Source organism: Rhineura floridana, chromosome 15 (genome assembly GCF_030035675.1).
Source record: "Rhineura floridana isolate rRhiFlo1 chromosome 15, rRhiFlo1.hap2, whole genome shotgun sequence".
NCBI lineage: Eukaryota > Metazoa > Chordata > Lepidosauria > Squamata > Rhineuridae > Rhineura > Rhineura floridana.
Genome location: NC_084494.1, coordinates 7,407,925 through 7,424,010, shown reverse-complemented (window position 1 = coordinate 7,424,010; position 16,086 = coordinate 7,407,925). Strand labels below are relative to the sequence as shown.

General features: G+C 44.5%; 1 protein-coding gene across 8 annotated transcripts in view; it reads right to left on the bottom strand.

Annotated features, from left to right (window-relative positions):
- The window catches only part of COL16A1 (collagen type XVI alpha 1 chain), a 222,831-nt gene that overhangs the window by 72,276 nt on the left and 134,469 nt on the right, over positions 1 to 16,086 (bottom strand). For all 8 annotated transcript variants that reach the window (XM_061597039.1, XM_061597036.1, XM_061597040.1 and 5 more), the window contains 10 exons: positions 15,316 to 15,369; positions 14,710 to 14,832; positions 14,307 to 14,342; positions 9,626 to 9,733; positions 8,325 to 8,447; positions 6,492 to 6,545; positions 3,808 to 3,849; positions 3,675 to 3,710; positions 961 to 1,014; positions 38 to 106 (listed from right to left, as the gene is read on the bottom strand). In XM_061597039.1, the coding sequence (XP_061453023.1) occupies positions 38 to 106; positions 961 to 1,014; positions 3,675 to 3,710; positions 3,808 to 3,849; positions 6,492 to 6,545; positions 8,325 to 8,447; positions 9,626 to 9,733; positions 14,307 to 14,342; positions 14,710 to 14,832; positions 15,316 to 15,369 (699 nt within the window). The remainder of the gene's footprint in view (positions 1 to 37; positions 107 to 960; positions 1,015 to 3,674; positions 3,711 to 3,807; positions 3,850 to 6,491; positions 6,546 to 8,324; positions 8,448 to 9,625; positions 9,734 to 14,306; positions 14,343 to 14,709; positions 14,833 to 15,315; positions 15,370 to 16,086) is intronic.

The window sequence follows — 16,086 nt, the reverse complement described above, 5'->3', positions numbered from 1 at the left end:
TATAAGATTTCCAGAGCCACAAAGCAATGGCACTTACTGGTGGGCCAGTGATGCTGGCACCTGGAGTCCCAGGAGGGCCTATGGCACCTCTAACACCGGGGGAGCCCTATAAGGAAAAGAGCAGTGTTACACCCAAGCTGACAACATTCTGCAAGCATGCTCAAGGCAAGCCAGTATGCACATCCAAGTCCCAAGTGTAGCTCCTTCCTAACTGCAGTCATCCTAGCAATGTACAGGTGTGAGCAAAACATGTCCCTTCTTTTTCACAGCCGTTTCCACCTTTCCATGCGCTGGCATGACATGTCGGAGGCAATTATTCACAAGGGCAGTTGTGAGGGTTTTGCCAAGCAGATTCTTAATCAGTACTTATTTATTTATTATTTGATTTATATCCTGCCCTTCCTCCCAGCAGGAGCCCAGGGAGGCATCTCACACATGCTCAGGACAGATCTGAATAAGTGCCAGGTATAGTTAAGCAATAACTTGAGCAATTAATCCTCTAATTTTCTGCCCAGAATATCTCAGGATACTTGATATTGTTAATGACAGAAGTTAGTTCCAAACATCACAAAGCAAACAGTGGTTATGGTCCAACATAACCTATGCTGGAGTTTCCTAATAACTATTATCTTGTGAAGATACTGTGGGAAACAAAGTATGCTTTGCAAAGGCAGTATCTTCCATACTCCATTATTAATGCAATGGGACATGGGATAGTTGCTACTGGGTGCAAAGCCATGGTTTTATCCTCAGCAATATGGCACTGTGTGAATAGCACAGAAGTGAAGCACTTTGCTACTGAAGTTAATCTAGGAGTAGATGTCATTGCAGTCAGATTTTGTCAAATGCAGCATTCCTCACATGTGACAGTTCAGAGGAAATGAATAAGAAGTTGCAGGCTGTTAGAAGCCATTCCTTCTGCCCCCTAGCAAATTATACAGCCCAGATGCAAATACTCACCTTTTCCCCTTTCCCCCCAACATTTCCTGGTGGCCCTTGAGGTCCTGGTGGTCCCTGTGCCACAGGAAGAAAAAAAAAAGAATTACAACACAAACCAAAAAGGAGACAGAACAAATCTGGGTTCTGGGAAAATGAAGGTGTCTTTGTGGCAGATCATTGTCTTTCACACCTTTTCCAATCACATTAGGACAGTCTTTGCCAACGTGATCCCCTCCAGATGCTTTAAGACAAAACTCCCTTTAGCCCCATGGAGATATGGTTCAAAATATCTAGAGGGCAGTTTATGACTAAATGTTGCTAATCTCTCAGGAGAATTTATTGTTTTGTCCAAAACTGTTGTTGTTAAATATTTTTTAAGATGAACATGTAAATATAGTATCAAAAGAGCTTATAATCTACATGGCTTTAGCAGCAAGGTTAGTTATCACTGCAAGCTGGAAATCTACCTCTGAACTTTCACGAGACCACAGGTATCAATCATTACGCAACATTGCTGTCATGGAGAAAACTGCACATCAATTAAAGCTCAGACAAGGTTGTGAAACACCGGGCGCTTTTTACATGGTGTGGCACTGCTGTGTTCTGGAGTTGATCATCCTGACACCTGTGAGAAAAAGCCATCTCTACAGGCTTGGCAGATTTGGCAATAAATATGAAAACTGAACAAAAAGACTGCATGTTCAAATATCTCTTTATTTTCATCTTTATTTTATCTTTCATGGACTTCATACATCATTTACGATTTTTGCTGTTTTCTCCTCCTGATGTGACGTGCATGCCAACAGTTTGCTTGGGTTTTTGTTGTTATATGTTTATCTCTTTCCCTCTATCTACACAGGAGTTGTGTATATATATCTGATCATTCCTCTTGTTGGATGGATGCTGTATATTTAAAAATAACAAAATTTGTTTATTAAAAAAACAACATCTGGAGGGCAATAGGTTGGCGAGGTTTGCATTAGGGGTTTACAAGACCTTTAGAAAAAAGTAGAGCTGCTCCTGTATGTTGTTGCCATCAGTTTCAGAGGGTTCCACACATTCCTACCTCGAGAAACCACAAGAGAAGTTACTTCAGTTGTAGGTCTCACTAGGCTATGGGTGGCATCCTCTGGGGCATCCCCTACCTGTGCTGGTGAAGGAAGTCTTATTAAACCAGCAACTAAAGCTAAAATTTCACCTAAAGCAAAACGCCAAGGCAAATCTGGAGGTCCCTGCAGGCGGCAAACATCCCAGGAACTTTAAGTGAAGGAAAATGAGTTTTGATAAAACTCATGGAACACTTGAGGATGTGATGTGATGTTCTCTACATCCCTAGAAAAAACTTCCGAGCTTTAATTATTTTATTCTTGGTTTAATGGAGTAGCAGCCACAACCAAGGCCAGAATATATTTTTTTTTAAAAAATCTACACATTTTATTATTTGATTGTAAGCTGTTAGGAAAAACCTTGTTATTTTTATTTCTGTATAGCACCTAGTAACAACTGCATATTAACATCCATTTAAATCTCTGTGCTGCTCTATGCCAGGAGAATATATGCATCTTCTTAGCTACAGGAGAACGCTGAAGTTCTGGAATAGTTTGAATTAAACCAAACGTACAGTCTGTCACATGTGCCATCACATCCACCTTTACTCACCAGCTTCTCCAAACCAAGAATAAAATAACCCCATTCTCCATGAATCTGATACTAGCTTCTTCCCAATACCAGCACAACCCCCCTCCCCAAAAGAAGCCCACAGAATAAAGTCCACATGGATCAGGTTGGAGCTCTACAGGACAGGCAGATGGTTGCAGAAAACAGCTGATGGGCAGCTGTGATGGGGCCAATGAAAGGCAGGTAAGCAGAACAGCAGCAAGCAGGACCTCAGACAGCTCCAAGGCAGACAACTTGCTCTGATAACGGCCGGTGTAAAACTGAATATTTCTGTATTAGTGCAGACCCTTGCATCTGAGCCTAGCCCCCTCTTTCCTCCACATGAAGTCAACTCCTTCACGTACCATGGATGTACCATGGAAAACAACACCCCTGCGGTGCTCTGGGCAGGCTCTCTGTCACCACAGGCAAGGGGGATTAGCTGGAGTTTGGGTCAGACGGTGGCATAGTGCCTCAGGAGTAGTGCCGGCTCTAGGTTTTGGGAGTCCTTAAGCAAGACGCCCTTGGTGCCCCCTCCCCTCCTATCACCTCCTGGCCTCTGACACTGCCACCTGTTTGCTTGCCTGTTCCCTCTGGGCCCAATCCACAGCACCTCCCAGAGGGCAAGAGGGAAAGGCAAGTGTAGGCTGCACCTGCTTCTGTTTGCTTTCATTCTGGAAGAAGGCAAATGAACAAGCAGCAACAGCAAGGAGTGACAGCAGAGGCAGCAGTGGGTTAGCAGTGGGACCTCCGCCACGGCGTGGGCGTTGGCAGGTTCTGTGTGATGCCGACCCAACACTAGCCCTGTTCAAGAGGCTTCTCTTGCCCACTGAAGTGGACTGGGCTGCCTGCACCTGGGTTCCTAACTAGGAGATCCTTCTCCCTCAGTCTGCCCCTCTCTGGACTGAGCTGCTGTGTCTTCAGGGCTACATGGGTCCTCTAAGGCTGCACTTTCCAGATCAGTACCAAAGTCTAGTTCAGGTATCCTCTAACGCGATGGGGTGGGAGGCATGAGAGAGATCTACTGTGGCTGACCTGCGTGTGTGCGGCCAAACAGGGTGGGGCAAGATGGTACTTACGGGATTGCCTGGCGAACCTTTCAGCCCGGGTTCTCCCTGAGAAACAAGAGAGTGGTGGATGGGTCTTGTTCAAATTGCAACACACGGTAGGAGCAACTATTGCAACACACACACAAAAACTGGGCATACTCACTTCTGGACCTTGGATTCCTAACCCGGAAGGACCTGGCTCTCCCTGGAAAGAAACAGGAGGCAGATTAGTGGAAACACCTCAGCCTCGAGCCACGCAATGAGGGAAACCCACCTGAGTCACAGCTAGGCTGTAAACACACTAGTCACCGGATCAATGCCTTTCCATTAGCCACACCCAGATGGGGAATGGATTTAGCTGTCGATCAGTTGCAAAATCTCTTAGAAGTGAATTTTTTAAAAATGGACTCAAGCAGCTCCCACCAGTTTTTACAGGAAAAAGGGGCAGGGTTTGAGTAGTGTCATGTGCTCAGGTTTTCAGACATTCTGAAAAAGTCCTCCTTGGATCCCCAAGATTTAAACAACTTTCGCCCAGTTTCTAATCTTCCATTCTTGGGCAAGGTCATTGAGCGAGTGGTGGCCGAACAGTTAAAGACACACTTGGATGAAGCAGATTATTTGGATCCATTCCAGTCTGGCTTCAGGACTGGTCATGGAACTGAAACAGCGTTGGTCGTTATGGTGGATGATTTAAGGAGGGCGTTGGATAAGGGAGAACATGCATTCCTCGTCCTCCTGGATCTCTCAGCGGCTTTCGATACCGTCGACCACGGTATCCTTTTAGATCGTCTGGAGAGAATGGGAATAGGGGGCACTGTTCTACGGTGGTTCCGTTCCTATCTCTCAGACAGACATCAACGGGTGGCATTGGGGGATTAGGTCTCGGACCCTTGGCCTCTCAATTGTGGTGTGCCACAGGGTTCTATCCTTGCCCCCATGCTATTTAACATCTATGTAAAACCGCTGGGAGCCATCATCAGGAGATTTGGGCTGCGGTGCCACCAATATGCAGATGACACCCAGCTCTATCTCTCGTTTAAGTCCTTGCCAGAGTTGGCTGTGGAGACCATTTCCAAGTGCCTGGAGTCAGTAAGTGAATGGATGGGAGGAAATAGGCTGAAGCTAAACCCTGACAAGACCGAGAAACTGCTCGTGGGAGACAGGAAAAGATTAGGAGCTTTAGACCTGGTGCTCAATGGGGTAAAATTGCCCCTGAAGGACCAGGTCCGCAGCCTCGGGGTCATCCTTGATTCCCAGCTGTCCATGGAGGCTCAGGTTTTGGCAGTGAGCCGGGCAGCTTGGTTTCAATTACATCTAATACAGAGGCTGCGACCCCATCTGCCTGTCCATCTTCTCCCACGGGTAGTATATGCCCTGGTCTCCTCTCACTTAGACTACTGTAATGCGCTCTACGTTGGGTTACCCTTGAAAACGGTCCGGAAACTGCAGCTGGTACAGAATGCGGCGGCACGTTTGATTACGAACAGCCGTCGCCGCGATCACATCACTCCGGTGTTACAAGATCTACACTGGTTACCAGTTGTTTACCGGGCCCAATTCAAGGTGTTGGTACTAACCTTTAAAGCCCTATACGGTCTCGGCCCAGCTTATCTGAAGGAACGCCTCCAGCATCAACAAATATGCCGCCTGACTAGATCAGCCACTCAAGACCTTCTCTCGGTCCCACCAGTCAAAACAGCTAGACTGGTGCGGACCAGGGAGAGGGCATTTTCAATCGTGGCCCCCACCCTCTGGAACACTCTCCCTTATGATCTTCGCCATGCCCCCTCCCTGCCAAGTTTTCGCCAAGCCTTGAAAACCTGGCTATTCAGGCAGGCCTACAAGATCCCTGGGGTAGCCTAATTTTATTGGTTTTAGCTATGGGTGGGTTCGGTTTCGTTTTATATTGTAGTTCTTGGGTTTTTACGTAGTTTGTATGTTGTATTTTACTTGATCTTGTACGCCGCCTAGAGTGGCTGCTTGTGCGGCCAGATAGGCGGCCTAGAAATAAAATTTATTATTATTATTATTATTATTCAGAAGAGAGAGGTGGAGACACCCTGGAACCGCCAGAACAGTATGTCTCTACCCATATTTAAACACCCCTGGCTCACTACTTCCTCTCATCTCCCCTCTCTGGAAGTTTATGCTCCCTCCTCCAGCATCTCCACCACCTATGAAGCCTTACACGGCTTAGGACCACAATACCTGATGGAACGCCTCTCCCAACACAAACCTACCCGTACACTACGCTCAACATCCAAGGCCCTCCTCTGGGTGCCTACTCCGAGGGAAGCTTGGGGGATGGCAACAAGGGAGAGGGCCTTCTCAGGGGTGGCCCCCAAATTATGGAATGATCTCTCTGACAAGGTGTGCCTGGCGCCAATACTGTTATCTTTTCGGTGCCAGGCCAAGACTTTCCTCTTTTCCCAGGCATTTTTTAAACAGCATTTGAATAGCATGCGTTTTAACTTGCCTATCGGTTTTTATGGGTTTTAATTTGGTATGGTTTAAATTTGTATACTTGTTTTAAATGTTTTTAATTGTTGTAAACCACCCAGAGAGCTTTGGCTATGAGGTGGTATATAAATGCAATAAATAAATAAATAAATCTTGGCATCACGACCTTAACCCTTTCGTTCACTATCCCACCCACTCCACTGGGCATTGATTGCCACACAGTTGGTTGTACAGCACTTTTTGTGGTTCCTTAGCAATAGCAACTCACTCTTCCTCTCATTGCTTGGACCTGGCTGCCACAATAGGCAGCCAGGCCAAGGTTTAAGCAGTACCTGGGAGAAAACTGTCCCATCTGTCCAAACAGATAAAGCTAGGACCCTTACTTACCTGTAGCCCCTTCAAGCCAGGGGGTCCCTGAATTCCTGGAAGCCCTGGTTTTCCCTGGTGGCGAGAGGAGGGAACATGCAGAAGAGTTAGCCTGAGTAATTTAGAGGCCCCCCCCCTGAAATCACTCATTCTTCACTGGTTGCAAAATTTCTGATCAATACTTGGTTGCCTTAGACAGAGTTCAAGGAACATATTTCCTCTCATCTATGAGTTCACAGCAGGTTTTCAGTTCCTGCATAGTTCTTAGCTAGAAAGCAAAGGAGCAAAACTGTTTGTCTGGGAGAGCTGAAACATGCAGAGTTTTCTCTCATTTGACATTAGGAAGTCTGGAAATTTTATTTGCTATAACTAATCATTTTTAGACCTTTTACGACAGATTTTTTAAAAAAGCATACTGGTGTATCAGAAAGTGAATAGCTTTGTGAAATAAACTTTTTTTAAAAAAGTACTCCAAAAAAGACCTTTACTAAAGCAAAGAAATATAGGGCTCTTATTCCAGGCCCATCTTGCGAAAGGGTAGTCAATTCTTGCTATCATTAACAGCAAAAAAACCCCACAATGTTCTGTATCATGATCACTTAAATTCTGTGATAAGAAAAACAGAATTATGCAACCTGTATAAATCACAAAAAGTTGCATAATTTCCTTAGTTTGCATAATTTCCTCTGCTTCAGAAAGCTGCAGGAAGGGATAATTCTCATTTAAACCTTACTCCTCTGAACATTAAACAATGCAATCAACTTCCTTCTGGCTTCTAGGGTTTTAGTAGACACTGCCTATACTCTTTCAAGCCTCTCTTCATAGCCATGAGGGATAGAACCTTGAATCTTTTTTTTAAAAGGAAAATTAAGACTTTCAGGATACTGAATTCAGAGTCCCAGTAGGAAATTCTACATCTTTTCTGTGCTTGTATTAATTAGTGGACTACACCATAGAGTATATTCCACAAATCTCTTGACTCTGCTAGTATGAACAAGGGAATTCATACTATTTAAAATTATGTTTGAAGAACAGTGTCTGATTGTGAGAAAGAACCATGGCACTCTCAGCATCAGTTATCTCACAAAAGCACATTAGATTCACGAACTTAATAGGGTTAGAACATGGCTTGCTTTTAAAATAACAAAGATGGGTTTCCTTTCTCTTACCAAGGAATGATAGTGTTAAACATTATAATTATTTGACATTCTCATACTTAACAGAAATGGTCACCTGCATTCAGAGAAGATCCTTTATTGAGATCGTTTGTGAAGGTGTTGTGATATGTAAATTAAACCAGTTAATTAAAGGAATAAAAACGAGGCAGTTAACACTGGGTCATCAAATAAAAGTGACTGGCAGCAGGTTCCATGCAGATGAAAGGAATTATTTCTTCACATAATGCATAATTAACTTATGAACATTGTTATTGCACGCTGTGCTATCTTAAAGGATTAGACGTATTCATGGAGGATCTATCAAAAGCTAATAGCTATCATAGTTACACGTACAGCAACTAAAGAACTTATTCTTAACGGGTGGTATAAGAAACGCTATAAATAAATGTACAGAGGCCTGAGTACCAGATGCTGGGCTGGGACTATAGGATGAAGGCCTTCCATCATCCACAGGTATATAAGTGTTCTAAATTGGCTAAAATATCATGAACCAGGCAACAGTTGTATTATGTTAAAAACACAATTTTGTTCACACAAACAATTGCAAGTAGTGATAGTGGCTGAGCCAATCCTGAGTCAGACTATTGGGCCAGATTCTGAATCTGGAGTTCAGTTTGATGGACCTCCCAGTGCATTCTGCAGTACCACTATTTTGACCAGGTGGAAAGGTACTTACAGGTTTTCCTGGCTGCCCCACACCTGGAAGTCCATGGTCCCCTTTTGGACCTGGTTTTCCTGGGATCCCAACTGCACCAGAAGGGGCTCCACTGAGGATGGGACAGGAGTCGCAAGCATCGCCCTGTAGGCCAGGATGATGGGGAAGAAGGCAGAGAGTGATATGTCAGCAAAGTGCAGACAAAGTTAGGTACCCCCTTATCTGGCCCTCATAATGATTTTCTATTTTGTAACCACTTAGGACCAAAGGCATGTGTGGATAGTAATTGGCCATACCAATGGGGCAAGCCTGTAATTGCGCCCAGTGACTCTGTATCCCTCCTTTGAATGGGTTGTATCAAACAAAGCTTTACTCTGTGTAGACACATTGAAATTAATGGGCTTAACTCAGTCATGTTCATTCATTTCAATTGGTTTATTCTGAGTAAGATTAACCTTGGATACAACCCCATGTATTCAAGATCCTTTTCGCACAGGGACCCATGGACATAAACCCTGCAAAGGTGGATGGTCTGGATCATACAATTTATGTGTGTCATTTGCTCTATATAAACAGGAACGTTAAAGCAAGGAGGTCAGGGGCTGGGCCAGTAAGCAAGATTCTGATCCCCACCACCATCACCCCCTGCTCATAGGTATACTTGAGGACCGCCTCCATAGTGCCCAGGTTTAATTGGGGTTGAACTCAAATAGCCCCTAAATTTTGTGGCCCTCTTTGCTTGTGGTGAACTTCGAAAAGCTTTTCTCCCCCTACCAAAAAAAAATATTCAGAGGGGTGCGTGCAAAGTTTGGCATCAGAGGAGCCGCTCATCATTAATGGTGGCAGTGGGTGTTTTTCTTTCTGCCCCTTTGTTTAAGCCGCTGCCAACAGCAGCAGCAACACCACCGCTCCTCCTCCAGTGGCCCACCCACCCCTTTTGTATTCTCCTAGATGTACCGTGCATTGTTCCAGAGCTTTGGGAAGGGCAGAGGGGGACTATCTGGGAGAAAGGGCAGGATGTATATTTAATAAATCAATCAATAAAATCATGCCCATCATTTTTGTGGTGGCTGCATTCTCCTACTTCCTCAGTGCCTTGTTTACAGATGACAATTTTTACTACAGACTTGCAGGTGCGTTAAAATACTCCTACTGCTTGGCAGGGTGATACTGGTGGCCAAGCTAACTCAGGCTGAGAAAGCTCACCCTGGGGGGAATTTGGTTATCTGCACAGACATGCATGCACACACTCAGCTGTGCCCAAAATATTTAGTCCCTATTAGCCACAAGGTGGTTGTACCACAAAAAAGGGGCCTACTCACCTTTTCACCTTTAACTCCTGCTGGCCCTCTGACTCCAGGCTCGCCCGAAAGGCCAGGCAAACCTGAAGTGCCTGGTGTTCCAGAATCTCCTGGGTTTCCTGCATCACCCTATGCAGGATAGAGGATAGATTTTCTGAGACATAGTCTTTAGCATGGTCTTCTCTTCTGGGGCTCCCTTGCTCTCTTTCTGGGGATCCATAACTGAATGGCAGCCCCCTTTTCATAACATTACTATTGTTGCTGCTGTTGTATTTGTTCGCCACTTCCCACAACCAAGGAAGTCTTGGAAGTGACTTACAACAAAAGTAAAATACAATACTGACATGCTACAAATACTACAAACAAAAGTATTCATCCCCAATAATCAGGAATATCCATCCACAGCCAAAAATGGGTGATCACCTAGAATAGCTCCAAAACCAGAACAGTATTATTGTCCAAATGCATGAGAGAATAAAAATATATTTGGCTGGTGCTGAAAAGATGACAATGCTGGCACCAGGTTGGCTTTCCTGGGGAGAGTGTTTCATAAGCTGAGGGGCTACCACTGAACAGGTCTTGTCATTGCTACCCGCTGAACATTTTTTAGAGGGGTACACAAAGAAGGGTCTCATATTTTAAGATTTTAGGGCCAGGGTCAGTTCCCATGGGGAAAGGTGGTGCTTGAGGTATTGGGATCCCAAGCCATACAAGGCTTTATTGATCAAAACCAGCACTTTGAATCAGGCTTGGAAATAAATTGGCAGCCAGTGCATTTGGGCCAGAATTGGTGTTATATGCTTGGACTGCCTGGTCCAGTCAATAATCTCGCTGCTGAATTTTGTACTAGCTGCAGTTTCTGAACTGTCTTCTGAGACAGCCAGTTGACACAGTACCATGGAAACAAGGGATGCAGACTAGAGTCCAACTGCATGTTGTGTGTGTATCTGCAGTGTGACTAAGAGTGGCTGTTTATTTTTTATTTGTATATTTATATTTATTTTGTATATTTATATGCCATTTCTCATCACCAGGTGACCTCAAAACAGCTTCCATAGCAAGAATAACACAATGTCATTTTTTTCAGAATATAATAATAGAGCACTTCAGCAGCATCAATAAACACCACCACAAAATATCACAAAACAGGCTCAAATCTCAAATAAGTTTAAACATGGCCTAGTGTCCACAGCAAACAAATACATTTTTATCGCACAATAGACCCTCATCATTGTTACAACTGTCCATGTTTCAAAGAGGAGAAAGTCCCACCACTGGGACACCACTACAGAGAAGACCCTGCTCCATGGCCTTCTCTGGAGAAAGTGATGTCGCCACTCATCTAGTAATGGAGTTTACACAAGCCCACCTGAGCCATGCACTCATGGGCAGCCCAAAGCAGTAGGCATAAAGTTGAGGGGGGAGTGGAATTCTCTAGCCTCCTGCCTAAAACTTCCAAAACTAGGCTGAAATCATGGCTAACGTTTCTGCGATGAGGGAGACTCAGATTCAAATCTCCACTCAGTCTGTGGGCCAGTCACTGTCTCTCAACCTAACCTACTTCACAGGGTTGTTGTGAAGATAACATGGGGGGGAGTTCCTTGAAAGAAAGGCAGGATATAAATGTAAGCATAATCTGCTATTTGTTTGTTCCATAGCTCAGTGGTACAGCACATGGTTTGCAGGCAAAAGGCCCCAGGTTCAACCCCCGGCATCACCAGCTAGGGCTGGGAATGTCCCCTGTCTGAAACCCTGCAGAGCTGCTGCCAGTCAGTGTGGTAAATACTAAATGAACCGGTGGTTTGACTCAGTGTAAGGCAGCTTCCTGTGTTCCTGAGGGGAGGTAGGCTGCGCAGATAGCACTAGGCTTCACCAGTGGTGGTTGCTAGGAGACATGGAGGTCATGGTTCTCTGCTAGTGGTTATAAGGCAAAGCAAATATGTAGCACCACAAACAGAATAGCTAAATTTTATTGTTTCTAGAATATATTAAACCTTCCCAATGCCCGCTGGAACCAACATTCAAACATTAAGAATTCAGATACAAGATTGCTAGGCAACCTAGAGTCTGTGTGGTGACAGCCCCACTCAGTGTAGTTGCCAAGGATACAGGTGTGCATCTCCCTCTAGTGGTGATTGGTACACAGGCTGTGGCACTCTTTTCTCCTGTAGTGATGGTTGCTAGTGGTTAGAGCAGCCTGGCCTAGGGTACACTGTAGCTTTTAGAGTTGTGTGAATGGGGATTTCAAAAGGTGTTTTCTCAACCCTGTATGGCAACCTGCACTTGCTGAAATTTCTTCTTATATATAATTCTTAAAAACAAAAAAAAGTGCAACAGTGCTACTTTCCTTTGCATCTTGGCCATCCTAGTCTATCATACTGTTGAAGGTGTTTCTGTGACCCTGTCCTCCTTGCAAGTAGTGGGCTGAAGCCCACAGGGGGTGGGGAGATTGGTTTGACAGGTAGGTGGGGCCACACAGCTGATGTCAATCATCTGATGTCACAGGTGCTCCATTTTGGCATAGCACTGTGCCCAAAACCCCATCGATCAGCTGACCTTCAGGACTTGTATAGTACTGTGCATGATGTCCCGACAATCAGGTGATCATCAAGGTTTTCAAAGGACTGTGCAAGCCCTGATGATCAGCTGATTGTTGGAGCTTGCAAAGCACAGTGCACAGGGCTGATCAGCAGCACCTTCAAACATCTTTTCAGCACTTCTGCATCTATACTTGGCCCCCAAACGATGGAATGATTCCTCTGATGAGGTGCGCCTGGCGCCAACACTGTTATCTTTTCAGTGCCTGGTCAAGACTTTCCTCTTCTCCCAGGCATTTTAGCATGTGTTTTTAAATTGTTTTAAATTTTAAGTTGTGTTTTAAATTGTTCTTTAAAAAATGTGTTTTAAATTTGTATATTTGTTTTTAATGTTTTTAATTACTGTAAACCGCCCAGAGAGCTTTGGCTATGGGGCGGTATATAAATGTAATAAATAAATAAATATAAATAAATATACCAGACCCAGACCTGACATCATCCATACAGTGTAGGACAGGTGGGTGTGGCCTGGTGGGCCTAATTAGGCCTGCGGACTGGAGATTCCTCTCTACTGTTCCATGATGTCTAGCAGCAGCTGTCCAAAGATTCCAAAGATTCAGACAGGGGTCCTTCCAACCGTCAGTACCTGAAGCCCTTTTATATGTAGCAGCAAGGAACTGAACCCAGGGCTGTCTATATGCAAAGCATGTGGCCTTTGTCTTTCCCAGTCACACTTGGTGTGAGTTCTCTCTTTGAAAACCTTGAAGCAGACCTGCAGGTGTGCCCTAATGGCATGGGATTAGAATTAGACTTGAGGAATTCAGTCCTTGTGAATTATTTTATTTATTTATTTATTTTATTATACTTTCCTGTACAATATGAACTGATCTTCTCTCTTGGACTAATGTTGAGATTGGAATGCTGCTATCCATTGGGATTTTGCATTTCTCACCATCTTAAAGTAGTGAAAAAAATGTAAATGTACTGCCTTCAAGTCGATTCCAAGTTATGGCGACCCTACGAATAGGGTTTTCATGGTAAGCGGTATTCAGAGGGGGTTTACCATTGCCTCCCTCTGAGGCTGGAAGGCAGTGACTGGCCCGAGGTCACCCAGTGAGCCTCATGGCTGTGTGGGGATTCGAACCCTGGTCTCCCAGGTAGTAGTCCAGCACTGTAACCACTATGCCGCACTGGCTCTCAAAGTAGTGAAATACATATTTAAATATGTATTGTGAGAGGGTTTTTTAAAAAATAAAATCACAGATTAATGCACAGACACAGAACAGATTTAAGAGGAAAAACATCAGGAAGTGACACAAACTGGAAATATGAGTGTTTTGCCCTCTACAAGGTCTGTACTGGAAGAAGAGGCAGTAAGCACAATATGATTTGCCAACAGTATGATTTGCTCAAGAATAAGCCACCTCACTTGGGAAATAAACTGGCCTGGTATTTCCAGTGCTAGCTCCAGGATTTGGGGATTGTCTTGAACAAGGCAATCATTAGACCCTCTAATGAGTGGGGGCCCTTAATCTGGGAAAGGCAAAGCATGCAAACTGCCCCAACTCCACCTAGAATTGTCTGGGTGCCCTCTGCACAGTGAATTTGGCAGCAGCCCTGTTGTGTTAATGAGGCCTTTGCCAATCTTGTGATTCTCGAAGTGACATGCCCTGCAAATTGTTAAAGGTCTATAGTTAAAGTAAAATGCTGTCATTCCTTTACAGATAGAACAACATGTTTCTCATGAATATGGATAAACGGAAATGGATGAATGGATCTGTCTCCCATTAGGAAATATTTAAGGAGGATTTATTCAGAATCCTGAGATCTTATCTGCACCAATAAGTTTTCTGCAGTTTTAACCTTTATTGGACTGTAGATTTTGATATGCCTCCTATTGCACTACACGACTATTTGATCCTTGTGCCTTCTTTGTTTTCCTCCTGTCATTTGCAAATTGTTATAGATCCCTGCACTTTGTTGGTAGTTTGTTCTTCCAATTATATTGTGTAAACATAATGAGAATGTCTTTGCTTCCTAAGGATGCCTTTCCTGTGCCTCTACTTTAGTCTTGGGGAGACTGAAAGTACCAAATATTCTCACCCACCTCTGGAGCCAGCTCTTGCTACCCACATACCCCTTGCTCCAGCCTAGATTTTTCTTACCTTTTGACCCTTCATTCCAGATTCTCCAGGTTTTCCCTGAAAAAGTAGAACAAGCAATATGAGGGGAAACATTTTTCTGCTCATACTGGTAGACTGCATTGGCCCCCTTGATCTTGCTATCAAGGCACGCCGTTTACAAATCCAGTCTGCCAGGCAGCCAGCCTAATAACAGAAGTCCAGCAGAAGTTGGTTCCCCATTTCACCTCCCTACTCCATTATCTCTTTATCTTCTACACTAAGAATTTGCACCAATTTGTCTAATTTAAGAGAAATGTACTGTACCACACACTCCAAACTCTTTCTACCTGACCTTCTTTAGCATACATGAACCATCTTCCCTCAAGCTCCGTTATCATATCCCCTCCTCCTCACCAAAGGAGGCACACAACTAAGGATTACTCACTGGTTTCCCAGGAAGCCCAGCACCGGGAAGTCCTGGTTCACCCTTCTCTCCTGGATATCCTGGCATGGCAATCATGGTATTCCCACTTTCCAGAGAAGCAGGGCACTCTCCACAAGATTCTCCCTGCAAGGGACGGAAAATGGATTGTGATGCATGAGAAGATGGCAGAAGGAAGCCAGAAGAAAGGGAGAAGACCCACAGATTGTGAGCAAGACTCAAGGTTCCCTTATGTGAACAAGTTGCATAAGGAGAAGACTGAGGGAAGAGATGATAGCACTCATCAAGTACTTGAAAGGTTGCCACACAGAGGAGGGCCAGGATCTCTTCTTGGTCATCCCTGAGTACAGGCATGGAATGATGAGCTCAAGTTACAGGAAGCCAGATTTTGGCTGAACATTAGGAAAAATGGTACGACAATGGAACCAATGACCTAGGGAGGTTGTGGGCTCTCCAACACTGGAGGCATTCCAGAGGCAGCTGGACAGCCATCTGTCGGGGATGCATTGAGCAGGGGAGTGGGCTTGATGGCCTTATAAGCCCCTTCCAACGCTACTATTCTATATGATTCTATGAAATCTTCTTCATGCTTTGATACAATTTACCCACCTTCTCGCCTTTGACTCCTGAATCTCCAGTGTTCCCTTTGTCCCCTTGGACTCCCTAGAAGTAAAGGAGGAGTTAAGGTCAGACACTGCTGAGCTTTGAGTTTACACACACAATGAGGTTAATTGGAGGGAGGGAAGAGAAAAGATTGGGTTCCTTCCTAGATTCAGAGCTTTCCTTTCCAGATTGTGGTACAGAGATACAAAATGACATTACCAGTCATTAGAGTTAATTAGCCAGCACCAGACTATATTGAAGAGCATTACGTCACTTTTTCTTTAAGCCTCAAACACAGCCTTTGTGCTTGATGCAATAAAAACCTAGAGACATGAGAAATTATGATAGACAACAATTCTCCAGGTGGTCTAACAAGCAGAGTAAAAGAAAAACAAAATCACACAAGAGTTTCATATTGAAGAACTGGAACAGCCCAGTTTCTGAATTTATTTTTATTTAGGTGTCAAGATTCACCCTGGGTACAACCTGACCTGTAATCTAGCAGGTGAACTGAAAGACTTATTAGCTCCCCCACATCCCATGATTGCTCATGTGACTGTCAATGGGGGCTGATGGCTCCATGTCAGCAGGGCAGTGGAATCCACTCCGGGTTTTAATCTGAACTTTCAAGGAGCAGATTCTACTGCCCCACTGACATGGAGCCACCAGCCGCCACTGGATTTTGTTCTTGCTTTCACAGCATCTCCTCCTGCTGTTCAAAAAACCAGCTCCACATGTGGTCCTAGAGGGCACTTAACACCCTTTAAATTGCCCCGG